Genomic DNA, 15,232 nt, shown 5'->3' with positions numbered 1-15,232 from the left:
CTCTTTTTCGCTCTCGCTCGCTCTCTCTCTCTCTCTCTCTACAAGGAGGAGCATTATTAGCCGAAGAAATTTTATTCGATGACGAGTAACACTGCGTTTCTTCGGATTGGGGATCGGGCGGGAAGAAGGAGGAGAGGTACGATATCAACGTCCGTCGTAAATACGTTATTTTTAGTATTCAACGCGCTTAACAACGATTACTATACAGTGTCAAGATATCTTTAATCGTTCCGTGGATGTTTGCCTCGGCGCTGACATTGATTGGCCGACAAGTTGCGTGACCTCCTTGTGTCGTTGATCGTAAAGAAAATTTGAGCGTTTCGAGAGGGAAATCGTAAGATATACCTATTTTCGATACAATTTTTCCTTTTGGAGAAACTATCGCGTTCTTACTTACCGATACTTTCTTTTCCGATTCATCCGCTCGTATCCCTCGTAGAAACGTATGCGTAGGATTCAAAGAGGAAAACCCTAAGACGCGTTTAACGTAATCTTCTCTCTATTGCAGGAAGTAGTATCTCGCATTTTATTAGTTTATTTGTCTTGCCGGTCGAAAAAATCGGTCGATTTCTTTGACTCGGGCAATTTCGCATAATTTCGACGTCCCCGAGGCTTCGTTGATGAAGGGTCTGATTTCAGAGGTAGGCAATCATGGCGAATTATCGGCATATTTTTCGTCATTAGCTTACTTGGCCGATAGTCGAAGAACTAGAGGGAACAAACGACCACCGTTAGATCCTACGTCGTGTAGTTCCTTCGTAGAGAGGAATCTTCTCAAGGTCAACAGCAGGCAAGCAGTCGGCAGAGCGGCGGGCGGTGGCGGTGGCGGCGGCGGCGGCGGCGGTGGTGGTGGTGGTGGTGGTGGTGGAGGCGGCGGCGACTGTGCCAACTCCAGGCCACGAGGCACACGCGGCTGTTCTTATGTGGCCTCCCTCTCCCATTGAGCGTACAAGCGTATACTCTCCGTCTGTTTCGGATCAGGCCCTTCCGGCCGGCCCTTCCTAGTTTCAGTTCCCCTCTACTCGGACGTGTCGGTCGAATGCATCGCCTTGTTAATTCCTCTCGAAAATGTTCTATCTTATTTTCGACGTCCAAGCTTCGATCGACTTTATCTCGAAAACGCTGATTCTGCTGTGCGAAATCGAAAAAGAGTGGGGACACGGAGCATCGAACGCCGTCTAATCTTTCGTCTCTGAATGGCATTTGAATAATTTCGACTGCAGGAAATATCGATCAGTCGTACGTTTGCTTCGAGAGTTAACCGCTTTCTCGATTCCCGCCCGTATACATATCGATCGGTCCCGTATGATAACAGGGTCGTGGACGTTCATAAATTCCGTCTTGGTGCCGTTGACGTTGAGAGTATTTCTTTTCGTTAAAAAAATGTTAGTTCGTTACCTTGACGTCATTTCTTATTAATCCGCTCGAACGGAATCCGAGGTTAACGACCTTTCTACCCCCTTCTCTATCTCCCTCCCCTTCGAAGGCAAAGTAAGCTCGACGAGGAAGCAAAAGTTGAGCGTAACGATCGTCTTAAAAGTATCGCTAAAAACTCGCTCGGTACGTTTCTTATTTTTCGATCTTTATGTATCGGCCAATCTCGGGAAGATCCAATAAGAGAGAGAGAGAGAGAGGGTGGGAGGGAGACGAGCGAGGGTGAGCCCTCGGAGAAAAAGAAGTAAAGAGGCCTCGTTTCCTCGGCAATTTAGGCATGCACCCGCTTCTTCTCCTCTCCCACCTAGCGGCAACCTATCTACCTTGCTACCTGCCACTCGGTGGGGGCTAAAATTACGTTTTCTCGGTAAAGCAACGCAAGAAGCGAAGCCACGGCCGAGCAAAAGGATCAAAATCGTCGACGCCGAGTGTGCGCATGCTGCTGCTGCTGCTGCTGCTGCTGCTGCTGCTGCTGCTCGAGAGAGAGAGAGAGGAGTAGGCAGTTTTGTCTAGAAAGTTAGGCGACGTCGAGGGGATGACCATGGAAGTAAACTACGTTACACAAGCTTAACGGCGTGGCATGCCGCTGTTACGGCACACCGCGTGTTGTCGCTACTTGCGAGAGAAACTCGGCACAGAGAGAATATTGTTTTTACTAAAGATTCAAGCAGAATTCGCAAGACGTTTGGAAGAAGCGTGTTCTTTAGGTTAATGCGAATTTCTCTCGATTCTCCGCGACTTCGTGACGCGAGTATGATATTTTTGTGTGTCTTTCGTGGCACTGGCCCAAAGCAAGCACGTGACCCTTTCGTTTCCAGGGAGTTTGAGAGAGAAATGCTCGTATTGTCGTTCGTAGGGGGTAAGGTTCTCGTTAAAAATTTCTCATTAATTTCTCCTCGGTCGTCGTTGCGCGTAGGAAACGCCTGACGTTCGATTCTCCTTCGATATCGCGATCGCTAGCATCGGCGAATAAGCGCGTCGTTTTCGCTGCCACTCCTCCACCTTTTTCTTCGACTGAGAAACATAACGGTCGACGTCTTCGACGCTATCGTAGGTATCGTATTCCGGTCACGAGATACCGAGCCGATCGCGTCCGACGAGTTGGTCGCTTCAACGACGATTCGAGATCTTCGGCGAAGGAAAGAAATCAAATTTTATTTCGCGCGTGCCCGATATATCGCTTTTATCGTCGACCTAGCTATCGTAGATTTTAGCGGAGAAAGAACGAAATTGAATGAAGTAATCGCGCGGAAGAGAAAACATCTCCGATCGGGAGGAACTTTACGATGGAGCTCGTTCTCCAAAGTGTCCTTTGCGATCCCTGCTAACGCAAAACACCGACTCGTCTGAAAGGAGAAGAAGGCCCGATCGAAAGCGGATTCGAATTCGGTTGAAAATCGTGCTACGTTAAACGTGGATGTAGTCTGCGTCGACTGTGGCGGCATCCGCGAAATCGATACAACGCGTTCACGAACACATTGCACCGGACTACGGACTAGAAGGCACGACTACAATAATAAGAAGTAGGAAGAGTAGGAGTAGAGAGGGTGAAGGACGAAGAGGAGGGAGGAGGAAACCGAGGGAGGATGGCAGTAGCGACGCGACGATGGCGACGACGCCGACGCCGCTCGTCGAGAGAAACGATCTCTCTCTCTCCCTCCCGAACGAGAGGCAAAGAGGGGACGACGTTATATCGCGGAGGGATGGAGAGCGGCACATATCGACCGGTCTACGAAGAACGAGCGCCAGTCGAGAACAGGGGTCAAGGTCGTCGAATGTACCACGCCTGCCTCCATCACCCAATAACGCGGCCGACGTAGACCAGTGGAGTAGAATACTTTTCTCTCTCTCTCTCTCTCTCTCTCTCCTCCCCCTACACGTTCACCGACGCTTTTCCTCCGCTTCTACTTGCCATTTTTTCGTCCAAGCACCTTTACGAATTTGCCGCTGAAATTGAATAAAAATTTATCGTTAACGCTTAAAAAGCATCCAGACGGGGAGCTATCGTGTTCGTTTACCTCGTTTGTGTAATAATTTAGAGAGCGGAGGTTCTGATGTAAGACGGTATCCTCGAAAGAGGACTATACTTGGATTTATGATTCATCTCTTTCGCGAAACAATGGCTGGAAACGTAGACGTGAAAAATTTCAAGTCCGCTACGGGAGAACAACGATAAATCTCAGGGTCTAATTTATTTGGAAATTTCTCGTTCGTATAAAAAATATAACTATCGGATGGAAATGGACGGATGAAATGCCGGTACTTACTTATCGACTCGCCGGGGACTCGTTTATTTCCATTATGTTCGCTCCAAGTATTTCATGGTTGTTCCTAACGACATTCACTATACAATTTCACGCTTCGCACGAAGCGATTGCGTCGTCGCGCGGTGTCGAAACGCACACGGGAGTCGTGTGTGCGGAGGAATTCGAGTACGGCACGCGTTCTTTCCTCGACGTGTCTCGGCCTCGACGATTCTTACACCGGGAAATCGATAAACTTTGCTTTCATAATAATATGGGTACTTGGACGTGTTTACGATTCGGACTTTTCGAGCGTTAAAATAAAGGAACGAAGAAAGAATTTGGCAAAATGCTAAAAGAGAAGGATTCGATTCGTTGAGAGAGTCGAGGAGCAGTGGTGAAGCTTCCCCGTGCCGAACGAGTTCCAAGCATAGGAAGGTGTATTCGGAATATCGGTAAACGTGCTTTCGAGACAAGGTCGAAACGTATAGAGTATCCTGTCTCCGAAGGGAGCGTTCGCATTTCGGCAGAAGCGAAGCGTGTGGAATTTCATTTTGCGTCTTGAACGCTTCGCTCCGCTCCGTTTCTCCTCCCCTCTCCCTCCACGTTCCGCACTGTCCTGCCCTAACCGTGCGGCGCACCGTAAAAAGAACCTAAACGCCCTAGCCGTAGACAGATTCTATAAGGCTCCCTCGAACCCTTTGTTCTCCGAAGGCCACGAATTTTGCCCGTATACGCCTAGTCTCGGCCATTATTATTATTATTATATAACCTAACCGAACGATATATCTAGTTTCGCTTCGAAACCACGATCGCGTTGCCTCTACGAAAACGCGTTTCTGTTTCCTCGACGAGCCGAATTCTATTCCGCTTAGGTAATTTTCATTCTAATAATTCTTTATCGAAACTCGAGCGTTCGTTCCAAGGCGGTTCGACACTCGCGTTCGATCTAGTTCGCTCGGTACGGTAGTTTAGGACGTGTTCGTCGAGACGTAGGGTCGCTTCATGAAAATATTTTTCGACAAGATGCGAGGGGTTCGACTCGATTTATATAACGGTGCAAGTCTCCGTAGACGTATCGCTAATCTTCGAACTGTCGTCGTAACGAGTCCATCCACGTCGTTACCTCGTTTTTATCGCCTTCGCGTTTCGTACACATATACGCTATAATCTCTGCGATTAGAGATAACAAAATTGAAATTTCTCGTCGACTGCTCGCGATCGGCTGGCACTGTTACGCCATTGAACGTTCGCATCGGCCGTTCGTCTCTACCCGAAACAACAAAAAAGGAAAAAAAGAAAAGATTTGAAGCGCAGTAGCGGAATGTACTGGCAATACGATAGTCAATACCAAATCAAAACCGGAAACCTGTTATTTTTTCGTACCGTTGCTACTGTCTAACGTACGAAAGAGTGCTCGGTCTTAAAATCTCTCCCCTTTCTCCCGCTCCCCCCTCTCTCTCCATATTCATCGACGAGTTTCCACTCGGTTTGAAAATACCAACCGCGATTTACATCGATGCCCGTCGATGCTTCTCGTGGGGCAGGTCAGTCCAGCTCGCACGGTATATGCCTACTTGGCATAACGTGCGCGCGCGCAACTTACGCTTCCTTCGGACTTTTTCCCATCGAATCAAAACTCTTCCAACTCGTTCTTTCGCACATAGTCCGTCGGTAGTCTAAATTCAGAGCGAGTTGGTATTTCCTATCGACCATGCTTCTCGCATCGATCCTTAAAGCGTTTTGTAAGGTCGAAACGTCATCCGCGTTAGCGTACCCGCCGTTGAGCGTCGTTAAGTTTCTATCGAGACACGAAGACGCGTAGAGTCGTCGAAAAAATGGAACCTTTGAAAACGGACGCGTCCGTCGAGAAGGCTTCGCGCGTAATTTTTGCCGAGACAAAGACGCGCGTTCTAAAACGTTCGAGTTCTTTCTCAGGGAACTGAAAAGAAGGAATACTTGCTATCGGTAAAAGGGGAGGTACAAGGGTTTGACCTTGGAGGCAGCCGGCCTCGCGGAGAATCGTGTACGCGTTATAATCTGTCCGGCTTTTCGGCCGTTCTTTCGCATGAAATTTTGCTCCCTTTCGATGCAACGAGACGTTCTCCGACGACCGGATTTTAATTTTAACGTCGAGGGAGAGAGAGAGAGAGAGAGGAGCGTACGACGACGACGTTCTAAGAACTCGCTCTCTCTCCCTCCCGTTTCTTTCTCTTCGCGTTTCGAGGCACGATCTACGCGGTCCGCAAATCCCCGCATTTTCGGTAGATGCGCTTCTGAGAGAAATAAAAGAGAGGAAGCAGCCCTTACTCGAAATTCGTCGAGCAGAGAGAGAGAGACGGAGAGAGTCTACTATCGATCCGTGCCAAGCCCTGTGACCGATGCGTTACGTGTAAACGCGTAACCTATGCGCGTTCTACGCGTTACAACGCGACGTACGTAGGTACGGATCTACGTGCGTATCGTTCCACACGAAATTTCCTTCCTACAGTTCGATCCCGATCGATCGACGATATCAGCGATTTCGAAGTTGGAAGTGCGTCCCTCGATCCCGCAGGCACACCGCGCGTTTCGTCTAGCGTTTCAACTGCTGACGTCGACGGTACCCGCAGCAACGACCGCAGCGGAAATTCGAGTCGTCGTACGTCCACCTACACAAATATCGATACTCTCAAGGTGTCATCATCTTTTTCTTTCGCGTTCGCAGTCCTCGTCCGCGCTTCGATAGCTATTATTTTTCTGACGTCGCGTTTGAGCGTCCTCCGTTGCGCGCTCGGTTCTCTGTTTTGAGGATCTTCCGCGTTAAAAGTCGACGAAGTCGAAAGTCGAAACGCATCCCCCGGCGCGTAAGAGGTAAAGACAAAAAACAGAAAACGGAAGAGAGAAAGACTCGACGCTCTTTTCGGAGATGACGATACTCCTTCGGAATCGTAGGAGGAAGTCGCGCACGACGACGACTCCGACGGTTTTCGCATGATTTTCAACGGAGCGAGTTCGTCGCGACCGGTGTACGCATTCTCCAAGAAGGAAACTTCTTTTCCCACGAATCGCGAACGATCGCCGAGGAGTCGAGAGGAGGAGTCCCTGGACGAAGGAAGAAACAAAAAAGAAAAAATAAAAAGGAGGAAAGAAAAAATGATCGATCCGTCGTATTGATCTTCGTTACGTAACGCTGTCCTGCCCTAGAAGAGCGGGGCTGCCTGGACAGCGGAGGAGAGATGGGGGTGAGGAGGACGCGTCGCGTCGCGTCTAAACCACTCCCTCTCTCTCTCCTCTTTCTCTCTTCCTCCCGTGACGTAAAGACGCGAGTTACGTCATCATAGCAACAGCGGGGACACCGAGGCGGCGTCGTCTGTCGACATGGCAACTATTTCTCTCCCTTCCCACGTTACGTCTACATCGTGTTTATCATTAGCATCTCATCGAGCATAGCAGTATACCTCGTATTGTACGGCGGTCTTTCGGTCTTTTCTCGCAGCTAGTTTTTCGCCACGCACGCGCGCGCGCGCGCGCACGAGCCGATTAACTCCTCGCAAAGGCACGTTGCTTCGAATTCGTGCGTTCGTATCAGGCGCGCTCGATGCATTACCCGTAGCCTTTATTATATCGTTTATCGAAAAGAAAAAGAGAAAAACCGACTCGCTCGAATTCCGATCGAGGTATCTCGAGCGAGTCGAACGATCGAAATGGGACCGAGCCAAAAGCGAATTTCAGGTTGCCGCGAGAGAGAAATGGAGAGTCGTTCCGAGTATCCAGCTGGTGCTACAAGTTCAATCTGGCAGCTGTTCGAAAGCACGAACTTGGGAGAGGGAGCGAGGGAGGGAGGGAGGGAAGAAAGAGCGACCGAGCGACGCTCGTCGATGGAAGAGATCGTAGAGACGTCATCGAGGCGTATCGGTTTAAAGTTCGATCGATGCGAGAACGGTACGTCGCTCGCTGAAACGCGCCATGGTGGTGTGTCCGAGCTCTCGGCGAAACGAGGACGCGCGTTTTTCTTTCTTTTTCTTCTCCTTCTTTCCTCCTTCTTTCTCGTTTCGTTGAGAAACGATAATGACCCTTCGAACGTACGTCTCAGCTTCGTTCTCTGCGAGTCGTACTTTCGATCTCTTACTTTCGCGTTCGGCGAAAAGATTCGGTCGACGGTCGTAAACGTTTTTCGAATGTTTTCGTTTAAATTTCGAACGACGAGGAAACGTTAGATCGTCTCGATACCGGAGCAGTCGGAGTTTTCCCCGCTGGAAGCGATAAAAAGATGAAACGGTGGCTAGTTCGCGGCTCTTCGTAGGAAGTGACCGCACATTTAATTTGGTCGAGGTCTCTCGGTTACGCTTCGCTAGTAACACACTTCTCTGGTATAGGCACGCGCTCGTAAACTGTTCCAAAGACGCGAGTACCTCAGCCACGGCCATCGACCAGAGAGTTTCTGCGCTTAACTACTGCCGACGTGTGTATACCCACCTCTCCGTTAGTGACCTACGCTTTCGCCGTTCCGATTCTTCTTTACGGAGTTCAGGTTCACTTTCCTTCGTCGTCCTCGCGCGTTTGCCGTTCCCCTTCCCCGCCCTCCCCCCGAGCCCTCTCTCCGTCCTCGAGCAAAGATTTTCTTTACGAGTCGAGATTCCCTAAAGGCGATCGAGATATCGCGGCCGTTAGCACGACTTGGAGGATTACGAAATCGCCAGGAAAAGTTTCTTCTTTCTCAATTTTTCTCGCGTTTGAGACGCCGATCGGTACGTCGATTCGTAATTTACTCGCGAGCTAAGCCCCCTTTTTACGGGCGATTCCGATCGATCGATTACGACGAATTTATCTCTCGATACGTCGGCCAAGAAGGATCGGCCGTCTCGTATCTTGGCGTTTCTTATTCCTCGGCCGTCGCCCGGTTCGCGTCTTTCCTAGGCGCGAGTTCGAATTTCCAGAGATTTCGATCATCGTCGAAACGTCGACGATGGCAATTTTGAAAGCGAATTCGGTTGCCCGGTGAAAGCCGGTCGATGTCTCGGTAACGAACGCGCGCGACACGGTCATCGAATCGCAGAATCGTTCTCTTTCGTCAAATCTAGCCTAGCGATTCGCGTTACGAAAGATCTTTCGCATCTTTGCAGAGATCGTTCGTTCGTTCGTTCGTTCGTTCGTTCGTTCGTTCGTTCGTTCGTTCGTTCGTTCGTTCGTTCGTTCGTTCGGTCGGTCGGTCGTTCGGTCGACTGCCGTAGAAGGTCATTGGCGAACCGCTACTCCACTTTTCGATTCGAACGTTTCTAATATCGCGCGCTAGACTAAATATTAAACGAGACGACGCCGCCCCGCCGCCCCGCCTTTCCAAGTCTATTTCTAAATTCCCCTCGTTGTTCTTTCCTCGTCGAGCGGTCGTGTGGCAAAGGGAACGTTGTCGCGGCGAAGGAGACAAAAGGAAGGAAGGGAAATCGTTCGATCTTACGAAACGAATCGTCGAGATCGGGCCGAATAGTCGACGAATAAAATGCTCGATAGAACAGGTGTTCGTCCGTGAAAGTGCGAGTTTACCGTGATTGGAAGCGCGCTAGAAGCGAACGTCGCAACGGAGGACGATATATATCGACTGGAAGGAAGGCGAATGAGTGGTCGTATCGGTATGCGAGAAAGAGACGGTCGCAACCTTGGAGGGATCGGAACTTTAGAAGGCAGGAAGAACGTCGCATGAAAGTCGTATGAAAACGAAAACGTTTGAAAACTTTGCGAGAATTTCGACTTTTAGCCGATCGTCGCGCATCGAAAAAATTGTGCGTCTTGCGTAGGTCGCTCGGGCCATGGTTTTGCTTTACGAAACGAGTCGGACTACGCAATAGTTCGATCTTTAAATCTTTCTCGAAATCGGAAGCGTATCTTTCGAGGCGGGAGCGTGCCTCTCCTCCTCGTACGAATCTAGGAGCCTCGATACGATCGTTCTTCGAAAAAATCGAATGAAAGAAACGAATGAAATAAAAGAAGGAAAGAGAGATACACTCCGAGAGAGTCGAGAACGTCTCGCTCGCTCGTTCGCGGGCTCGACGCGCATGTCCGCGTTGCCATGATCGCCCTGGCCCACTGACCTATATTACACGCGGGTACAGGTCCCGCATTTACGTGTCGACCCACAACCGATACTCCGAGCGTGGCGTCACAGCCGAGCCACGCTAGTTTGCTCGCTCGCGTCACGATTTTTCTTCTTTCTCGCACCTTACCTTTGCTCTTTCTCTCTCTCTCTCCCTCTTGATAATAGGAAACGAGTCGATCTATGATCCGGTGACGTTGGTGTATACTAGAAAAAGGAGAAGGGAGATACACGCGTGTGTGCGGGTGTCGTTGCCGAGCGTCTCTCTCTCTCTCTCTCTCTCTCTCTCTCTCTCTCTCTCTCTTTTCCGCAAGAATTTAGTGCCGTCGTTGCTGCTATTAGGTGACGGGAGAAAGAGAAGAAGAAGAGAAATGCTCTCTCCTCTCTCTCTCTCTCGCCGTAGTCAACGCGGTGAAAAGAGAAACCGAAAGAAGAGGAGAAGTCGTCTCTCTCTCTTCATCCTCTCCGCAAGAATTTCGTGTTATCGTTCCCGTTATTAACCCGTTGAAAAGAGAAACCGAAAGAAGCAGGGAAGAGGAGAGGCTCTTCCTGCCTGTCTCTCTTTTCTCACCTCTCTGCAGGAATTTAGCGTTGTCTTCGCTGGTATTAGCCTGGCGAAAAGAGAAACCAAAAGAGAAGGAGACTGGATAAATCTGGGCAGAGGGAGAGAGAAAGAGAAAGAGGCGCAGCGGGTTGACGGCAACGTGGATGCACGGCACGATGCAAGGTGCTTTTCTGTGTGATAAGTTATGACGTAGGATCTCCGATCGTGTTCGCTCTCTCACCTACTTTTGCATCTCTTTTCATCGGATTGGAAGAGGGTGCGCGCGTCTTCCCGACGACCGTATCCCCTCCGTTTCGCTCGTTCCGTTCCGTTCGGTTTCATGGCGCATCGTGCAGTAGCAAGAATGAAAAAGTCAGTGGGTGTTGTTTCCTAGTCGACGACGTCCGCGATCAAGAGTTTCGGCGTATCGGTAATAATGGAGACCGAAGGAGTAACGAGAAGGATCGTCGTCGCGACAGAAAAGAAACCGAATTTGTCCATCTTCGGGACGTTTCCTGCGTTTTCTTCCGCAAGGCGGAAAATTGGAATCCTTGCGATCGCGGGGAAAGATCGCTCGGTGAGAGGCTCGTATTCTCGCGCGCAAAAGTTATTGATCAAGGCTCGCTTCGGCGTGGATGCTTGACGTAGTCGCAGAGAGAGGGGGGGGGGGGGATGGCAGAAAGTGCCGTTTTCCACAGAGAAACGACTACTTATCTGAAATGAGTTGCCCAAGATCTACATACCTGCTAGTTCGTTAGATACTGCGAAACAATAGAATAGCGTGATTATCGGATTCCATGGATTCACCTTGCTTTCCAGTCTCATGAACACCATGCGACCGAGTTACGTTCGACCGTAATGTTACTCTCTTTCCTTTTCCCTTTCTCTGGAATCTCCTCGCCTCTAACTTTTGCACCAAAATATTTCTTTCTCTTTCGCTTTTTCCGTAGACGGTGACGAATGAAAATCTAGATCAGCGTCACGCGTAACGCCCATTATTTTCTCGTTAGAGATTCGATCGTACCTCTGTTTACCACTTGTGACAGGAAATTTGTATCAACGTCGCTTTTCTTTTTTTCGGTCCGTAGGCCTAGCCCGTGTGAACTGCTGGACCCGCTGTGGGTCAAAATGAGCGCGATCACCGGTAGCATCGGCAAGAAAAGAAAGAAATCGGATGCCAAACCGCAATCGCAGATGTGAGTAAATACACACGACGATATGATCCAGTAGATATTTAAACGAGAGGAATTTTCTAAGGAGAACGGATAGGCGAGTTGGACCTAAAATATATTTACCGATAAAACGGAGGCACCGTACGAAATGACGTTTGCTTTTCGATCGTTTGCAGTAACAAGTGCCTTAACGAAAAGCGACGACGTAACCAGGAGAACCTGTATTTCGATGAGCTTGCCGAGCTGATTTCCGCCACGGACATGAGCTCTGGCAAGACCGACAAATGTCAGATCCTTCAGAGAACCGTCGATCAGGTAAGCTTCGCTCTTTTTTTCCACTTAATTTTGCGTCAGGATTGCGTAAATCGTACGCGATAGTACGGATGTATATTATATAAATTATATAACGCGTCGTTCGCGTCACCGACGCGAATCGTTAAATTCGATGCTTCGCTTTTAGCGAATCAATCGCGATCGAAGATGGACAACGAAAAGCCGTGTAGCGTAAAACTCGGGAAATCGATCTCGAAATTCGTTCGTGCTCGCAGACCGTGTTTTCAAATCAAATTTGTTTTCCTATCGATAACGATTCGCTATCTCGTTCAACAACGACGATACCGATATGCTCGTTGATATTTCTTTAAATATTCTACTTTGGAAGCGCAAAGACTACGTGTACGCGCGTATGTATGTGTGCGCGTATATATATAGAGGGAGAGAGAACGCTGTAATCTTTGCGCTGGTCGCGAGAAACGAAACGTGGACCATCGAGATTTCGACCGAGGAGATTTCGAAGTAAGTGCTTCGCAAACAGATAATACGTAGGAAAGATTTCTCGATCGGGAGAAATCGGTATATGTAATTGCGATCGCACGAACGTCGAACGTTCTTATCGATAGCGTACGTTTTATCGATGCCTATACTGAAGGTATATCTCATTGGTTTTATCATTAATACCAATTAACTGTCAATATTTTTCGTTCAAGAAAGTATCACGAGATTTCGTTTTTGTTTGAGAGAGAGAGAGTTTACCGACCTCTCGCGCAAAACTTTGATTTTCCTTTTACGTCGAAATTTTTTGGTTCGCTCGGGTGTCGATCGCCTGGACGAATTTACTTTTCCTAAAGACTCGAACGTACGTGAACAAAGCGTTGAAAGGATAACATCGTTACTATCTCCGTATATAGGTACGTGACGCATCGGACAGTTAAGAAAGATCTCTATGGAATGCACTGAAATCATAGCGCTACCATCGTCGTCGTTATTACGGATAAATATATTCAGCCCGATAAAATTCCAAATCGAAAAGTATTTTCTTCGATGGGAAAGAAAGAGAGCGATCTAGCTCGATTCATCGCTTTCTTAAAATTCGTCGAAGCGGTCTTTGTTCTCGAGCATTCGGAGATTAGGAGAGTTAGGAGCGTCGACGCTCTGACGCATCCGCTTGCGTAAATAAGACGCGATTGTCCCGTCCTTCCGTAATCGTCCATTATTCTTTCGATCGAGGATTGGTAATCGTCGATCGACTACGACGACCTCGTTTCCTACGTCTTTTGTGTTACAGATTACTAATTGTACGTATATACGTATAGAGGTGGTACGAACGCTTGCATTTTTTTCGATATAATTCGTAGTAGTTGGATCCGGGCGTTTGGACGGACAAGGTTCATCGATGCGCGATCGAGAGACGTCGATTGGAGCGAATCGAGTATCGCGAAGCGAGGGTCTACTCGCGATTAGAAGAAACGTCGCGTAGGCGGGATTACCGAGTTCCTTCCAGGATGTCCGTGGGATATCGTGCCGTTGATAGCCACGGGCATACCGATGCAGTCGTTTCGAAGCGAAACCGTTCCAGTTGAAAACGTTTTCCTCCCCCAAGTACGGAATATAGGTCGTAGCAGATTGGACGAGTCGTCGGCGTAGTTACACCTGTGTACGCGATCTTTCGAAGTTTGATGGCGTTATGGAAGATTAAAAACTCGGGTCTCTTTAGAAACGCTGCTCGATCGAGAATGACTCCGCGGAGAAAGGGCTTTTGCTTTCTTCGTAAAGAAAAGTAAAGGCATACGCGAGTCGTCGACCGAGCGATATCTCTAAATCTGGGCCAAGCGCGTCTCTTTTTCTTCTCGTTGAATCGATCCTGCTACGCGTCGCTCGAACGTATGCACCTCTTCGTGCGTACGAACGCGATCGTTACGCGTCCGATGGAGCAGAGCGGAGGAAGAAGAGGAAAATCGAAGGAGAGATGGTCGTCGTTTTCGCCTAAATTGCCACGTCAATGGCACCAAGAAAAAAGTCGCCGCGAGTGTTCCAGATTCCTTGAAATTCTCGACGAATGATCTTCCGACGAAAACATTCGTCCGATCTAGTCGATAACGTTCTACTTTTGTAACGAGTCGACCGATGACAAACTATGCACGATTTTATTTTTAGGAGACGTTACGCGCGTTTCAGCGTTCTTGCAAGACGATCGTCATACCACGCTGGGAACGATGCGAAAGTTATATCGCGATAACGTTATATAGCGATTCGAGAAATCCTGTTGGGCTTGCTTTACGCAGCGCATCGAATTATGCTTCGGCAATGGAGATACACGCTCGCGGGGTTCAGTTTTGGCGTCGCTGGTACAAATGCGATAAGCCAAGCATCGATCTCGTTTCTCGAGGAAGAAGAGAGAGCTGCCTCGCTGCTCGTGGCTCGTGGCAGAGTTTCGCAAATCGCAGAAAGGTGTCCGTACTTTGCCCGGTTACCGGCTATGGAATGGATGTGCGCGCGTGTATCGCGTGGAAGGAAAGAGAAGGGTTACGACTTCCCGTCTTCTCTGTCTCTCTCTCTCTCTCTCTCTCTCACGCAGCACACACGCGCACCGTCACTCGCCGACCAACTCTCTCGCGCGAGCACGTTGCGCTAGAATCGTGCGCTTCACGGCCGAGCACGTGTCGATTCCGAAGGCGACAGCTTCGTAACGAAACGAAACGAAACGAAACTTCGCTCGCACTGTTCTTCGTTCTCTTTTTTCCTTCGCGCATCTGTTTCGGAAATAACAGAAAACGCATCTTTGCACTTTTCTTTCTCAATTTTATTTTTACGTATCCTACGCAGTTGTCCGATCGTACTCTAAATTTCTTCGTACTCTAAACGAACAGAACTTTTCGATGGATCTAATCGATCTTCGTAGATTCGTCGGGTCCGTTGTCGGCTCGTCTAGTCTGGATCGTACCGACGTTTCGCATTTGCGCAGGTACGTTCGATGGAAGGGACTCGGTCGCCTCTGGAAAGAGACGTTCCGATTTTGCAACGGTATTCGCGACGTAACGATGAAACGATGAACTAAAGAAAGAAAGTATGAATGGCAAAGATAGTGAGAGAAAGCTTAGGAGAGAGCGAGAAAGAGGGAGATGGATGGATAGATGGATAGTGCAACAAGACGGAGAGTAGACGGTCGGACGGACGGACAGAACTCGTGACGTGACCTTGAGTGACGTCACTGAGATCAATAGGAAGCGTCCTTTTTCGCGGCGTTACAACCCGAGAGAGCTACCTGAGCATGGATCTGCGTGACGTCACGTGCGCAGTAACGCGTTGCGCACGATCTTTCAGCGAGGCACCGACAGGCGGCTAGTAGGAAAGGGAGAGGAAAAGGAGGGTGAGGAGGCAAAGAGATACGACGACGACGACGGCGGCGGCGGCAGCAACGATCGAGTCTCCCGAGAGGAGAAACGAATCGAAAGAATTCGCAGCCTCGTATTTCGATCTTCTTCTCGATTCT

General features: G+C 49.1%; 1 protein-coding gene across 16 annotated transcripts in view; it reads left to right on the top strand.

Annotated features, from left to right (window-relative positions):
• Window positions 1–15,232, top strand: part of LOC127070603 (nuclear receptor coactivator 2-like) — a 39,753-nt gene that overhangs the window by 4,478 nt on the left and 20,043 nt on the right. For 5 of the 16 annotated variants that reach the window (XM_051008783.1, XM_051008781.1, XM_051008770.1 and 2 more), the window contains exons 1-3: window positions 907–3,258; window positions 11,380–11,487; window positions 11,640–11,778. In XM_051008783.1, the coding sequence (XP_050864740.1) occupies window positions 3,041–3,258; window positions 11,380–11,487; window positions 11,640–11,778 (465 nt within the window). In that variant the 5' untranslated portion in view covers window positions 907–3,040. Of the gene's footprint in view, window positions 1–904; window positions 3,259–10,524; window positions 10,869–10,934; window positions 11,134–11,379; window positions 11,488–11,548; window positions 11,779–15,232 lie in introns of those variants that run through there. The other 11 variants (XM_051008772.1, XM_051008778.1, XM_051008773.1 and 8 more) reach the window with 8 other exon arrangements.

The sequence above is a fragment of the Vespula vulgaris genome, chromosome 19, assembly GCF_905475345.1.
Source record: "Vespula vulgaris chromosome 19, iyVesVulg1.1, whole genome shotgun sequence".
Taxonomy (NCBI): Eukaryota; Metazoa; Arthropoda; class Insecta; order Hymenoptera; family Vespidae; genus Vespula; species Vespula vulgaris.
This window is presented reverse-complemented; position numbering and strand designations above follow the sequence as displayed.